This window comes from Podarcis raffonei, chromosome 2 (genome assembly GCF_027172205.1).
Source record: "Podarcis raffonei isolate rPodRaf1 chromosome 2, rPodRaf1.pri, whole genome shotgun sequence".
Lineage (NCBI taxonomy): Eukaryota > Metazoa > Chordata > Lepidosauria > Squamata > Lacertidae > Podarcis > Podarcis raffonei.
Window position 1 is genome coordinate 35,995,575 of NC_070603.1, and position 15,045 is coordinate 36,010,619.

Sequence of the window (15,045 nt, forward strand, 5' to 3'; positions counted from 1 at the left end):
TTCTGCCTTTCCTCTCCACCTCACCTCATCTGTTCCTTTGAACCTCTGTTGTGGCTTGCATCAATCTTCTGGTGGAGGAGTGAAGTAAACACACATAAGGGCACAAAAACCATCTGATTCAGAACAGGACTGTTCAGGGAGAAGAGCACTCTGTGTGCTGAGAGACTTTGACAGGGGAATGAACTTGGGAGTGCTCGGTATCTCTATGGTAGAAGGTTTGTTGACAGTCCAAGTTAAAAGACACCCAGTGAAATAGTTAAGCAAATCCAGAAAAAATGATACACTTTATTGTGTTCCACTTGAGTTGTGAATACATTTATGCAAATTCTTTTTTAGCTGGCTTCTGCAAGAATATCTAAACCCATGCAATTTATTTAAACAAGGTCTGATGGAATTAACTAACTCCGTTTCAGTTGTGACAGAAATCAGTGGAAGACACAGAAAGAGAATCACCCTGCACAAGCAACCCGGGCTTTATTTGTAAAATGACTCTTCCATCTGAAAGCCTGTGAAGGCGATTTCACCACAGCAAAACAGCTGCCCACCCAAATATGCAGTCACAATGAGCCACAGAGAGTTGTTGTAAGTTATCTTTACTTCACAATCTTGAGCAAATAAAAAGTCAGCCTTGCATTCAGAAGACCCACTTCACATCCATAAGGTATCAATAGAACTTCCCCAAAATACAATTCTTTAAATAATCATTTCTTTACCTCACTGCAGTTTAAATAGCAATTCTAGAAAAAAGTCAGTGCATTAGATGGGAAGGGGGCGTGCACACGCATTAACATCACTTGTCAGCTAGAAAGCATTTGAAAATTCAAACTAAGGACTCCAGAAATGGACTTTTGTCTATCTGGGGCATCACACATCTAGTATCTCAGCAAGCTTCATTAGTACAGGGTGTTTTTTGAGCTCCTGCAGGAAACACCTTTCCCACTATTCAAAAAAGCACACAAACTAAATTTGATTCCTGCAGAAACTCAAGATTCTCATCCACTTGGCTGTCACTCAATTTTGCAGCATAGTGCGGTAACTGCAATAAATGCAAATAGGGACATTTTAAAGACTAAACAAGTTTGCACTTCCACCCCCTGGCATAAATCACAAGGTCAGGAATGTTATTCAAAACGAAACAGACAGCTAAGTCAGGGGAGCACAAATCAAGCACTGCAGAGGCATGCAGTTAAGCCATCCTACTTTGCCATAATTTTGGCCACAGATAATACCTGTGTTTTTCCTTGGGACATCTCTGCAGCAACGACAACAGGAAGCAGTTGGCATCCCTTGCTAAGTGGAACAGTGTCGCAATGTGCACAAAGCTGGAGTTAACTAGGGTTGTCTCAAATACTGCCGGATACCCAGAATCAAAGCAATTGTGAACAGATGCCCCAGGTTTTCTGCATGGGCTCAGTTAGTTAGCATTTGAGAGAGCCATGATTTGAAGCACTTCCTCTGCGTCACAGATTACAGGGAAAGAGGGAAGATTTTTGTACAAATCAGATTCTGATTTTATTCTGGTGTAAGTCACAAGTGATGCTAATGAAACAGATTTCTGGTAACACATACATGCTGGGTCATACAGCTCTGTCAAATTCCAAATATTCCAGTAAATGGGTTTCTGAGATCTTTGGGAGTCTGCTATGCTCCGTGCATCAAAGGGCTACTGCTATTCAAAACCAATTGCTAATATTCTGCCTCAGAGAGGAAACAGAAGATGGAGAAAACTCCAAGAGGCTTTTCTTATTTCCCCTTCTGTTAGTTTAGACATCATCTAAGTTATCCCCAGTCCAGAAGGTGATCTTTCTCTACCTCTTTGAGTTGAATTAATGGATTTTGAGCATAAGCAACCAAAGGGGAATTGCTTTGCCTCAGATTATAGCATGGTCAGAATGCTAGGGATAAAAAACAAATAAATAAAATCAAACAAAACTAATTAAATAAATAGATCAAAATACGAGCCATCTTCTTCCCTAGAAATGTTTTCAGCTGCTAAGATGGAATTAGTGTTTAGATAACTGATCAAACCGCATGGTCAAATAAATTACAAAGTTTACCATAGAGGTATGATGTTTTACTGCCAGAACTTTGCAGCCAATGTTTTGTTGTTGTTGTATGAAAGAAAAGGACCAAGATATATAAGTGACTCAACAGGAATGTTCAAAATTAAAAGACGATGCATACATTCCACCATACATGCATCTTGCGGAAGAAATGGCAGAAGAGTCCAGTGTCCAAATAGAACCAGATGATCTTGTCAAGAGATCAGTGCACTTCCTTGGTCGCAACATAGCGGGGGTTCATGCAACTAAGGATTGTCTAGTAGATCACAAAGTTGATTTTCTTCCGAAGCGTCACCACGAAAGAGCTGGTCAACACAGTCAGAGTGTCAACACCTATCTAATTCAATAGCTGTTGGTTAAGTTTTCGGTTTAAGTGGTCTTTGTTCAGGAAGGAACATTCTCCAGGACAGTTGAAAGATGGGATGGGAGAGGAAGAACAAAACTCTTTCTCCATTATATCATCAACATGGAGAAAGAACCATACAAAAGAAAACAATATATTTTTAGTTCTATATGTAACAATCCAGGAAAATGTTAGATCTCTTTTCTAATGCCGCACGTATCTACCACTGCTGTTTGTGGGAGTTACGTGTACGAGAGGGAGGTTAAATGGTCCTTACCATTGTCATATCCCTAATCAACATTTAGCCAAGTGGCAAAAATGAAGCAGTGTATGGTGGCTGTTTACTGGGTTTTCTTGTCCTCTGGAGGAAAGTAAGGAGGAGGAGGAGGCTGGTCCTAAAATGAGAGAAAGGGAGAGAGATTGTTTGAATTAACTTCAATTCATTACCTCGTAAACAATGCCAACCGTGAAGGAGCAATCCAATTTACTACTTCAGAGCACTCAAATACGTAAATCAAGGTTGGTGAACCTGTGGCCTGAGGGCTGTATGTGGCCAAATTTTATTAGGATGCAGGGGGTGGAGCTGAAACAGACTGCACAAAAGAAGGAAGAGTGGGGAGCCCCCTGTAAGCAATCAGGTCAGACTTCTGGCAACAGCAATCTGTCTCTCCCCGGTACTCGCTTTTGGCTGTAGCTCCATTCACCACTGGCACATGGCCCCCCCAAGTTTCCCAGTCCTGAGGTAAATACATATTGTTAAGCTTGCAAACTCCAAAACAACCTCTGCTCTAAATAAATTCACTAAGGAGTGCTATGAAGACTGCAAAGTGCTTTTTGCATCAAGAGTACTATTCAAGTGATTAATGAGCTATGAGAATATATGAAATGTCTTCTTGAATTTACACGGACATTTCTTGTATTGAACTAAAGAACCTTTGCCAACCTAGCACCTTCCAGGTGATGCTGGAGTACTGTATCAGCCCCAGCCAGGATTAATAGTTATTGGTCAAGGGTGATGTGAGTTGTCGTCCAAAACTGCTGGAGGGAACCACATCAGGGAAGGCTGCCCTATGGTGGGAAACAAGTCCTGCTCTTTTTTTGCCACCAGGATCTATTTCACAAAATCCTCAATGCATCCCTCACCCTCTCCTGCTCTTTGACTGCTGCACCCACATTAATTTGTCTTATTTACTAACAGTACAATATGGCTGGAAGAGATGCCAAGAGCAAGATGGAATACTTTGTGCCCAATCTTCCCTTCCTTTCTAAGACTGCAATGACATGCAGGGCAAGGTGCAAAGCATACCATTGGCATGTAGACGTTGTGTGGGTTGCCTGGGTTGTAATAAGCACTTGCAGCAGCTTCTGCAGCCTTCGCTTCAGCTGGAAGAAAAACATCACGGGTTAGGTAGGATCAGCATTTGCAATTGCAGCATCTCAGGTGAGGCTCCCTGCCTACTGACGTCAGGCACCTTCACTTCCTCTTTTCAGTGCCTGATAAATACATTTTTTGTTTAGATAAGCCTAGCCATCTATATAGATTGCTGGTGCTTGTTTAATCTGTTTTTAGTTTGCCATTCATTGATTTTTATTTGATGTTTAAATATTTGTTTTTAACTGCTCTAACTTATCATCTTATTGTTTGGTTCTTTTCGTAAACTGCTTTTTTTTTTTTTTTTTGGTAAATTACCGATCGCCAAGCATCAAACTCAGACCCACTGTAAGAATCTGCTGCAAGATCTGTGATTGTATAACAGCAGTTCTGTCCTAAGAGCCAAACGAGAAATCTGCGACAGATTCCAGTTTGGAAAGTTGAATCATTGCCAAACAGCTGCAAAGTGGCAGAAGAAGGGTGCAATTTGAAGTAGAGGAGTAGCAGGCCAGAAGTGCAATGCTAAATTCTTCCCCCAACAACCTTGTTTCCCAGCCTGGATTCTGAAGCATTTGACAGGAGATGGAAGTGTTGGTGGAGGAGGAGGGAGAAAGGGGGATTACAGGGATGAACACAGTGGAAAATAAAAGGTTTAAGTAACTGCCTCCCACCTGTCACTGTAAACTAAGCGCTCTCTGCCATTTTGCAACTCTTCAGTGGTGACACAGAACTGCCTCTTTTTTAGCCCTCAAAAATTCCTACAAAACCTTCTCTCTCTGTGTGTAGTTCTTGTTTAATCTGTATTACACAGTGACACCAAATAAGCAAAGCTAGTGCTGTTATTATATCCATGTTATTCTATGTCGTTGCTATGGTAAACAAAGTTCAATCCTTGCCTGGCTTGTCTGATGGAGCAGCTGCTGTGTTTTTATCCCTTTCCTGATGACCCAAAATGTAGAAGAAAACCTCTATTTTCCCTTATTGCATTAACTGCATTTGCAAAGTTGGCAGCGAGGAAACAATCATTTCTTTGTAAACAGATTGTGCTAACTCTGGAGTTAGAACATGATGTTTAACATGAAACCTCAACTGTACCATTTTTAGAAAGATGCCCTTTAAAGTTTTGCTCTCCAAAACACAACCCCCCCCCCTTTTAGGAAGTTTGCAAGGAGAAGCTAAATAAACATTATTCAGGCTGCTTTAAAGTCTAGTGAATCCTGCTGAATCCAGGCTTGAAGGCCCTTTACAGATATGTCACTGTTCAGAGGATATGTGATGCAGCCATCCTGGTACCTCTCTTACCTGCTGGAGTCGAAGGAAGGTCTGGACCACTGACAGGCGGTTCCATGGGCCCTGGATAGGGAGGGGGAGGAAGCTGCATGTATCCCATGGCTTCATCCATTGGGGGACCAGGATACAATTCTGCTCCAAGGAAGAATAAAGTGTTTGCAGAGAGAGTTTTGTAATGCATCACTAAACCATATACCTTCTGGCTGATACAATATATTTTAAAACAATGTCTATATTATTAAAAACAGGGAATCTTAGAGGAAGAGCATGTCAGATTCAACCCTGTCACCAGTAAACCATTTTTCTGTATTGTGCCTGGCAAGTTATGGCAGATAAAATGCCAAGTTCAAAGTTACTTCACAGCATGATGACTACCTTATGCCATGATAACTACCTCATGGCATCTGAAGACACTCATCATTATGGAAAGTACTAGGAATAGGCTGAGTTTTCTGTGGGAACTCTGTAGTTATTAAAAGTAAGTGCTTTCAAGCAAAACAAAAGTGGCCCACATTTAACAAGGGAGCAGCCAGAAATCACGACAAAGCAAATGAGCTCTATTATTTTCTCTCATTTTCAATTTTTTAAAAATAATAATTTAACTAGATTTTCCCTCTCCCACTTTCAATACTCACCCGGAGGTGGTGGAGGATATGGATACCCCGAGGGAGTAGGGTATATCCCATTGGCAGCAAGTGGTGGGAAGGTATAGCCCCCATTCGGCATGTATGAGTAACCATAGGCTCCATTGGGGACCTCACCCCTTGAGGCTGCAAAACAAAGGAAAGGAAATTATGATCAGTGTCCGTTTCAAAAACACATCAGCCAAAAACACCATAGGGCACCAACTTCAACAAATTTGAAACTCGCTACTATAATGTTAAGAAATCTGCAGTGGGTGAGAGGAATAAAATATACGGCTTGTCATATCTTACAACACCACCATGAAATCTTAATGAGTTCAGAGCACACGCTGTACAGTTGGCATGAGGAGTCTGGTGCAGTAGGAAAAGAGGAAATATTCAGCAATGTAAATTGTCTGGCCTGATGCCTAGTGTTCATGCACCCCTCAGGTGGGGATGGAGGGAAAGATGACAAGAAGAAATGCTTTACTGAGCAAATAAGCCAAGGAAGGAGACATGGAAGGAGACCCAGCTCCCATAACTATCAGCCATTTGGAAGAATTGGGAAGCAGCAGGAGCGGCTGACTGAAAAAGATGTTGAGGAAAAAGGCAGCAATGCATATTAGGGAGTTGGAAGGACTTTGGACTGTCCTTTGATAATCAGCGGGTATAAGGAACAACAGGTCATTAATGGCAATGAGCTAGGGTGGAGGAGAGAAATCCTGTTTGAAGGGCTAGGTCAGGTGTGAAAGCATCTATTGTGCCTGCCTAGTGCCACACATAATGGAGTGTCTTTGAGATGCTGAATACCAAGAGTGGTTTTGTTTTTTGCAAACAGGGTCAATGAAAAGCTGCAATTTTGTTGTTGTTTAGTCGTGTCCGACTCTTCGTGACCCCATGGACCAGAGCACGCCAGGCACTCCTGTCTTCCACTGCCTCCCACAATTAGGTCAAACTCATGTTGGTAGCTTCGAGAACACTGTCCAACCATCTCGTCCTCTATTTCACTATGGCTTTTACTTTACTGATTCTGTAGCTACAATAGCTGTTATTTTCTCTCCTAGTAGGAGGAGCTTTCAAAGCAAGCCATTCAATCAAAGTACTGTCAAAGTTCAATTTTACCCCAAACCCTTAGAATTTCTCAAATAACTTAAATCACTCAGCTATATTTTAATTTCTCTCTTCCCTCTCTGCCTTTCTCTCCAACACACACACACACACACACACACACACACACACTCCTTCTTTTCAGCAAAATATATTCAGATTATATTTAGCGGAACTGGCTTCTTTTACCAAAAAAACAGTGAGTACCTTGAGATGCTACTTGCAGCATACGCTGTCCAAATTCAATGGCACCTCCTGCGGAGAACGTCATTTTGAAAGTTGTGGATCCTTCCCAACCTCCTAGGGAAAAGGTAAAATAAACTGTAAGAATGGAATGGGAGTATAGTCATACCTCACGTTACATTTGCTTCAGGTTGAGCATTTTCAGGTTGCGTCCCACGGCGACCTGGAAGTACCAGAACAGGTTACTTCCGGGTTTTGCCACTTGCGTATGTGCAAAATGATATCACGTGCATGCACAGAAACGGCAAATTGTGACCCCCGCGTGCGCAGACGCGAGTTGCATTCTTTTCAGATTGTGAACAGCCTCCGGAGCGGATCCCGTTCGCAACTAGAGGTACCACTTTATCTGTTATCAGGCTGTTCTATAAAGCAAGTGTTATTCAGTATCCAAACATGAAGATTTGTTTCTCTTTAATTTGCCTTGAGACAAAGTAATGCACTTCTCTGATGTGAAGAGTTGATATTCTTTTGTATATGAAAGAATGACTTGTAATATTTGTTTTTATCAAGCTGGAAATTTGCTGGTAATAAAAATGGTTTAAAAGCAAAAACCACCCATCTCTGATTTATGTAATTTATCATAAAAGTAGAGTTGCAATTTTCTGGATGCAAAACCTAACTTGGCTTTTATCTTATCTTAGGTCCTTAAGAAGGTTGCAAGCTGAGTGGAGTCAAAAGACTGAAAGGTACATGAATTTGAAACACATCTGTCAGAGGCTCAGGAGCAGAAGAGCAGGGGAGAGAGCAAGTAGAGAGCGGAGGAGAGGAACCAGAGGGGAGCGTAGGGGAATATGACAGTGGACCGAGAGATTCCATGAGCTTCTCCAGCGAATCAGAAGATTCCCAGGAGGGGGCGCCTATGGTAAGGGCGAGGCGAGTCCCAGGGGGGACGATCCATAAACAAGGAACCAGAGGGGAGTCCCAAAGGAGTAGCGGAGGAGTAGGACCAGTTCCCCCACCAGAGCACAGTGGGGGGGAAGAGTCACGTGAGTCAGGACCAGCTTCTCCTCCATCGGGGAGTGGGGAAACGGAGGGAAGGCCAGGTCCAGCTAGCCTCCCCGAAAGGGGGAGCAGTGACACAAGTGTAACGGTCAGAAGGAAAGTGGGAGGCTGCGCGCGCGCGCCAAGTTCAAATGTGGAGGAGCGCGGGACAGCAGAAAACCCGGATTGGGAGCCAGGTCCTAAAGCCCGAAGGAGGGGGGGAGAAGAGTCGGCAGAATCAGCGTCAGAAGAATCTAGGAGGGCTGAGACTCCGACTAGCAGAAGGACCCAGAGAAAGAAGGAACAGAGGAAGAGGTGGAGTAAGGCTAGAATCTTAAGCTGGTGTCAGGGGGGAGGAGATTCAGATGGGACTTCTACGGTCTGATGCATAGACGTAGCGTTGCGCGCTGTGCGTCTGGAAATAAAACTGAACTTCAATAAAGACTTTTTAACTTGAGGAAGAAGCAGCGTTGGTCTTGTGTGAGCTGGGACCTTGGGCAGCGCTGACAACATCCCTTAGAATGTGGTTAAAGGACAACAAAGGACAACAAAATTCTGTCTGCCAACCTTAAATATCAACAAGATTAGATTTATTCTGAGTCAGCAAGGGCAAATTCAATTTGCTAAAAACTCCCCTCACTAGCTAGCCACAGATCAGTCTGGAATTATAATCATTTGACAAGAAATTAAATGGGAAGTATAGCATAAGGCTCACAAAAGATCCCTTGGTTTAAAGAAATAAAATTAATGATAACAGAACTTCCCATTTTAGAAACAAACAGAGTATATCATCCAGGCCACTGCTGACAATACACTACATGTGACTAAGTGTCTATTAAACTTGAGGCACAAGTATGTGTAGCGGCAATATATTCATGAAAGGGAACTATTCTGGGGAAGTGTCTTTAGAATTGCCGCCTTTTAATACATTATAAGAATGACAGAAGTCAGAGTGGGATGGAAGATTGCTAATCTAACTTTTGTCAAAAGCCTCTCTCATGCTGTACAGAAGCAAATGCTGCTCAATTGCTTTTTAGTGAATTAAGTTTGAGGTTTGAAATGAAGAAATAGAGTTACATAGGCAAAAGAGATAAGGCTACAGCCAAGATAAAGTTATAGCTCAATTGTCTTTCTTAAATCCTCTGGGACCTGGACTGCAGTTCATTGTGAGCCATTTAAGGATGCTAAATAGATAAAATAATTTGGCTGATTTAGTTTTATTATCTGCAAAGTGGAGCATGAGCTCATTTTTTCCTGTGACATCCTGCTTCATTAGAAGTACAAAGGTAGAGAAGGAATGGGACAAAATTTTCCTTACAGTTTTGTTACCAAAAAGGAGTTTTGACACACTGAATTTTGAACTTTTCCGACATACCTAGTTGAGCTCAACTGCTTGCAAGTAAAGTTAGAAACCATTTCTGCAAAGGTAATCCCAACTCTCTCTAAAGACCTAACTGGACAGATTAAAATAATCAATACTGCAGTTCTGGCATGTACTTCTGTTGTTGTTGTTTAGTGGTTTAGTCGTGTCCGACTCTTCGTGACCCCAAGGACCAGAGCACGCCAGGCATTTCTGCCTTCCACTGCCTCCTGCAGTTTGGTCAAAAGGCATGTACTTCTAGAAATGCAATATTTGGTTTTTCATAGAACTAATATTTTTGGCAAGGACTAGGATAAAGAATGACGAGAACAGGACAGGAAGAAATGTGTGGGTTCAGTGAATTCTTTACAGGAAGTTCTGAAGGGAGGGGGTGCTCCCATACAATTATCCACTCTCTTAACACTGCAACTTGGGGTCCTCCAATAAAATGCACTGGGCTAACAGAAGGTTCAGGATGCATGCATATTCAGTATCTTTTGACACAAAGCATGACTACTCTCAAGGATTTTACTAGCAGAAGATACTGTAGTGGCTCCCCAAGCACACAAAGTTTTAAAAACAGATTTAGAAAAATCCATAGCTAAAAATATAAACCACCATGTTTAAACTGGTGCAGAATCATCAGATTCTGGAGCATCTGACAGGCCAGTGGTGGAGATGAATGCTGGAATAAATGCTGTTTCATCAGATCCAGCACTGCAATTCTTACGCTCTTCAGAGAAGTTTGTTGCTGGTAATAAAGCTGTCATGTGGTCCATAAGAATCCAAATTCTTTGCTAGTTCTTCACTTTCTAATTCAAGTCAGAAACTGAATGCATCACCAAACACAATGGCTTTGGTCTGATACCCACCTCCTGCCTCTGCTTTCACTTCCCCCTTGATGTAATTTGCTCCAAAAACTGGTTGTTTAATCTCACATTCTTTCATCAAATAAAAGGGCATCATGAAAGACTGCATTGCATCTTTTCCTTTAGACACAAAGATAACCTGCAGGTAAAAAGAATACATCTCCTTTAAAAGGTACATTTAGCATCAGAATAAAAAGCCATCTTACTGTTAGAAGCTAAAATCTGAAAAACTAAAGTGGGCTTTCAAAATGAAGACTTTCACAGGTCATGTATTCATTAGAACAATAGCCTAGCCATTCATTCAACTGATACTACGATGCAGCAATGCATTTCAGAAACACACATAACCTGCCATTGTTGCTCACCTCTTTCCAGAAACTTTCATAGCACCCCCCAGAAGGTTAATGGATTTATTACGTGAACATGCGTAGCCCTGGAAAAATCCACCTCTCACGGTACTTCTAAGTAACAGGAGCCACTCACCCTCCCCACCCTGGGACCATGTGGTAAAGGGCAAATAAGAAATTGAATTTATCACCATCATCATAACCATCATATCTCCTCCTCTCCATACAACCCTCCTACTTCTTTGCATCAATATGCTTGGCTTTACAAGTAAAGATATTTCAGATAGCTAGCTGGGATTCAAAACATCAATTCATCATGGAGCTTCAGAGGAAAACAAGCACTGAAGAATCATGTGGTCTGTTTCTATATTCTTCACTCTTCATATTAGAATTTTACATACCAAATACATTTTTGCCAACTTACTCGATATGGGGTCATGAAGACACTGCCTTTCTTGGTCCCTTTGAATGCATCCGGCATGTGTTCCATATCATGGAATGTCATTTCAATGTGATCGTAGGTCATCAAGATGCTATACACACACAAAAAGAGGTGTTTGGTACACGGATTCACTCTTTAGTAATGATTTCTCTATAGGTTAGATAACGTGGGGTTTGACAAATTTCAGATCATCACCCAGCCTCATTCACCAAGTGAAACCCATATGCAATGTGTCCATGTTACTAAACACATGTACAAACATGCTGATTGTCTGTTGGGTTGAACAAAAAGAAATAGGAGAGTGAACACAAAACTGACACAAAATATAATTAGCACAAGAGGCATAGCAACAGCAAAGCCGGTATCCTTGACTCATATTCAGCTGTTCAGATTGAACACAGGAGGGCTAAGTGTGCACAGGAGCCCTCGTTGGTTGGTACATGTACTGGCCCCACAGCCAATGTACTCAGCACATCGGATGTACCCCCCCTTCCACCCCAAAAATAACCATATGAAGGGGGCATCTAACCATGTTCAGCTGAATGTGGTTAAGAGCTTCCACACAATCAGGAATCCTGTACAATCAGGATTCCTGATCTAATAGAGGCTTCTAACTGCATTCAGCCGAACTGCATTCAAACCTTTACACTAAAAAGTCGGGGCGGGGGGTGCACCTGGCATGCAGAGAATGTGGGAGGCAGAGTCAGCACACATCCATTATTCTATACATATTTAGCTCTCCAGTGATCAGGCTGAACTCCTGAACAGGGCTATGACACTGCCAGAACTATTCAACTTGCAATGGCAACATTTTGTTCATGCCTTGTTTTACATGTCCCACCAAGCAATATCTTATCAAGAAGGGCCTACATACAGTGTGGGAATTCCACATGGCTTTTTGTGGTGGTGGTGATTTTATGAGCCATTTCAGTGTACAGTGGTACCTCAGGTTACTGACGCTTCAGGTTACAGACGCTTCAGGTTACAGACTCCGCTAACCCAGAAATAGTACCTCGGGTTAAGAACTTTGCTTCAGGATGAGAACAGAAATTGTGCTCCGGTGGCATGGCAGCAGCAGGAGGTCCCATTAGCTAAAGTGATGCTTCAGGTTAAGAACAGTTACAGGTTAAGAACAGACCTCTGGAACGAATTAAGTACTTAACCTGAGGTACCACTGTATCCAGTTTATGCAATATGAACACAAAGATCACTTCAGGTCCCACTGGACCCCTACTCATATACATGACTGTTAGGAAACACTGTGACTATATAGTTTGAAAGAGGGGAGGTACTCTCATTAGCATTTTCTAACATTGTAGGAACCTGTGAAACTGATGATGGTGTATAAACTGCTCTGCAATGTTCACTTAATAAATCGTATAATAGGGCTCTATGCAGGTGAATTTTCACCATCTCACCAGCTCCTGCAAATATGCTCCTGTTCCATCCCCCCATTGTCTTTGGCCACCACCATCTGCAGCACATTTATAAACCCTGCAACAAACTCTGCCAACTGTTTCAGGAAGAAAAACACACACAGAGGAAATTGTTGATATACCCATGTGTGTGTGCTGCCATCTCCAGGGTGCAGTGCTGCTCTTCATCCATATCTGTGCTGTGCCAGGCAGTTGCTGCCCCACAGCATTTTGCTACAAATACAGGGAGCAGCAGGAGGTGGAAGGAAAATAATAGTGAGGAGAGGATAGGGGAAAACACCTCCTTGAAAATGTATCTGCAATACTGTACAGTACAAAAATGGCATCTGTAAGCCTTCCAATTGCTAGTTTCACTTGTAGCTGTAATCCCTTTATACTATGCCTTAATAATTTAAACCTCGGGGTTTCTAAAGAATAGATTCACTCCTACAGCAGAAGTGTATGAAGCACCAAATGTGATTGCTCCTTCTGCAGTATTCCCATTACATAAACTGGTACTAGCAAGAGGCAACAGCAACCCTGGAATTTAATTTCCTACTGTGGAAGATTAGAGCTCAGCATTAATTACTTCCACGCCTGGAGAAGATGAGCAAAGGCTGTGAAATCTTATCTACAGACATGACAAAGTTGTGAAATCCGATATGAGGAGTAACCAAGACACTTAATTACAAAAGGGCAGAACAAAAACGTGAGAGTGGTAGAGGGTAGCTCCTTCTGCTAGATGCCCATGAACTCACAAGTAATGTCAATTTTCTAAACAACCAAATATTATGAAACTGCGTATTCTCGCGTTCCTGCCCTCCAACACCCTGGATCTACTACCTGGCTGTGGATACCAACTACTCATTGGTCCCATTTGCACTATGCATTTAAAGCACTACATCACTTTAAAAAGTCCTGACTTCCTCCAAAAAATCCTGGGAACTGTAATTTGTTAAGCTGCTGAAAGTTGTTAGGAGACCTTTATTCCTCTCACACAGCTACAATTCTCAGAGTGGTTTAGCAATCAATCCCAATTGGAAGGGAACCTGACTCTTAGAGAGAAACAACTGCAAACCCTCAACTGCGAAACCTCGGAAGGAACATTAATGAACTTGTGAAAATAGAGGGGGGGAAAGTGTTGTCTCTCCTTCCTTCAAAATGCTAAAGGCTCAGGACAGCAAGATTAAGTTGTGGCGTGTTCAAAATAGACAAGAGGAAATATTATTTCACATAACACATGGTTAATTGACAGCAAGGATGAGGATGCTACGGCCCTCCAAACGTTGACAAGACTCCCAACTCCCAGCAGTCCCAGTCTGGAACAATGGAAGTTTAAGTCCAACAGAATTTCTAGAGGTTCCCCTACCCCAGCTTACAGAAAGAGTCACCACAAATCACTGGCAGCAAAAATGCTTTCAAAACACCATCCTAGACTCCATTGATTTATAGATTTGTGTCAAGGGTGGAAGCTCAGTACTCAGGCACTGTAGCAGACCTCCAACTAGCAGGTATGCTTTGGAGCAGAGACAAAACACATCGGGTTAGCGAGCTTCCCAAGGACCCCTCGCTGCCCTAGTTTATGTATTAGTCCTCCCCCCCCCACTCGTCCAAAGGGTTGGGGAAACAGTTGCAAACTTCTTCGTTAATCCAGAGAGCAGCAGTAAAGGTGCCGATGGCTGAATCCCCCAACAGGATTCAGGGTTTTAATATTTCCAGAGAAAGGAAGAAAAGACGAACGGGCCGAGCGAAATGGGAAGGTAAACATTTGCTGCCCCGCCCCTGGGCGGGGCGACCCCCATCAGACGCAGCGCTATACACGGCATATATATATATATACACACGGTGGTACCTCAGGTTACGTACTTAATTCGTTCCGGAGGTCCGTACTTAACCTGAAACTGTTCTTAACCTGAAGCACCACTTTAGCTAATGGGGCCTCCTGCTACTGCCGCGCCGCGATTTCTGTTCTCACCCTGAAGCAAAGTTCTTAACCCGAGGTACTATTTCTGGGTTAGCGGAGTCTGTAACCTGAAGCGTATGTAACCTGAGGTACCACTGTACACACACATATATATACACACACAACGTAGTAAGGGAACAGAAGCGGCCAAGTGCCGTCCACACACACACACACACACAGCTGCCGCACCCGCTCACCTTTCGCTGTTATTGACAATGACACCGCCCCCCTCGGAATGGTTCCTGTTCAGCGCCATGGCCGCCAAGCAGCTGAGGGACCCCCTGATGCACACGGTCCCGCCGGCCTCCGCAGAACGATGTTGTGAAGAAAGCGCTGCGCAGGCTCTCCTCACGGCTTCCGGCGTAGCCGCGCTCCGGGAAACGCAGAGACCGGAAGAGGGCGGGAGGAAATGGAGCATGATGGGAAATGTAGTTCGGCGCTGGACCGTCTCCAGGGAAGAGAGAACGGCGACTGCTGCTGCCGCTGCCGGCGCTGCTGCAACCTTCCCTTTTTTTTTGCGGGAAATCCCCTTATTTCAGCGCCGTTTCCCGCTGCTATCCCGGATTGTTAGATATCCCATAGACTGTCTCCGGGACAGGTGAGGCTGCTGATCCCTTATTTTCAAAT

General features: G+C 43.1%; 1 protein-coding gene across 1 annotated transcript; it reads right to left on the reverse strand.

Annotated features, from left to right (window-relative positions):
- Window positions 1-265: 265 nt before the first annotated feature.
- Window positions 266-14,771, reverse strand: WBP2 (WW domain binding protein 2). Its single transcript, XM_053375992.1, has 8 exons — window positions 14,616-14,771; window positions 11,023-11,131; window positions 10,255-10,390; window positions 7,006-7,098; window positions 5,704-5,838; window positions 5,081-5,200; window positions 3,713-3,789; window positions 266-2,801 (listed from the first exon to the last, which is right to left on the reverse strand). Exons 1-8 carry the CDS (start codon window positions 14,672-14,674, stop codon window positions 2,748-2,750), a joined length of 783 nt encoding a protein of 260 aa, XP_053231967.1. The 5' UTR covers window positions 14,675-14,771; the 3' UTR covers window positions 266-2,747.
- Window positions 14,772-15,045: the final 274 nt, after the last annotated feature.

Excerpts from the sequence above, each read along its gene's own strand:
- WBP2 (XM_053375992.1), bottom strand. The coding sequence starts at position 14,674 with ATGGCGCTGAACAGGAACCATTCCGAGGGGGGCGGTGTCATTGTCAAT. Across the intron at positions 5,839-7,005 it reads GCTGCAAGTAGCATCTCAAG|CCTCAAGGGGTGAGGTCCCC; the intron begins GTACTCACTGTT and ends TTTGTTTTGCAG. Across the intron at positions 3,790-5,080 it reads CCTTCCTTCGACTCCAGCAG|CTGAAGCGAAGGCTGCAGAA; the intron begins GTAAGAGAGGTA and ends TTTTTCTTCCAG.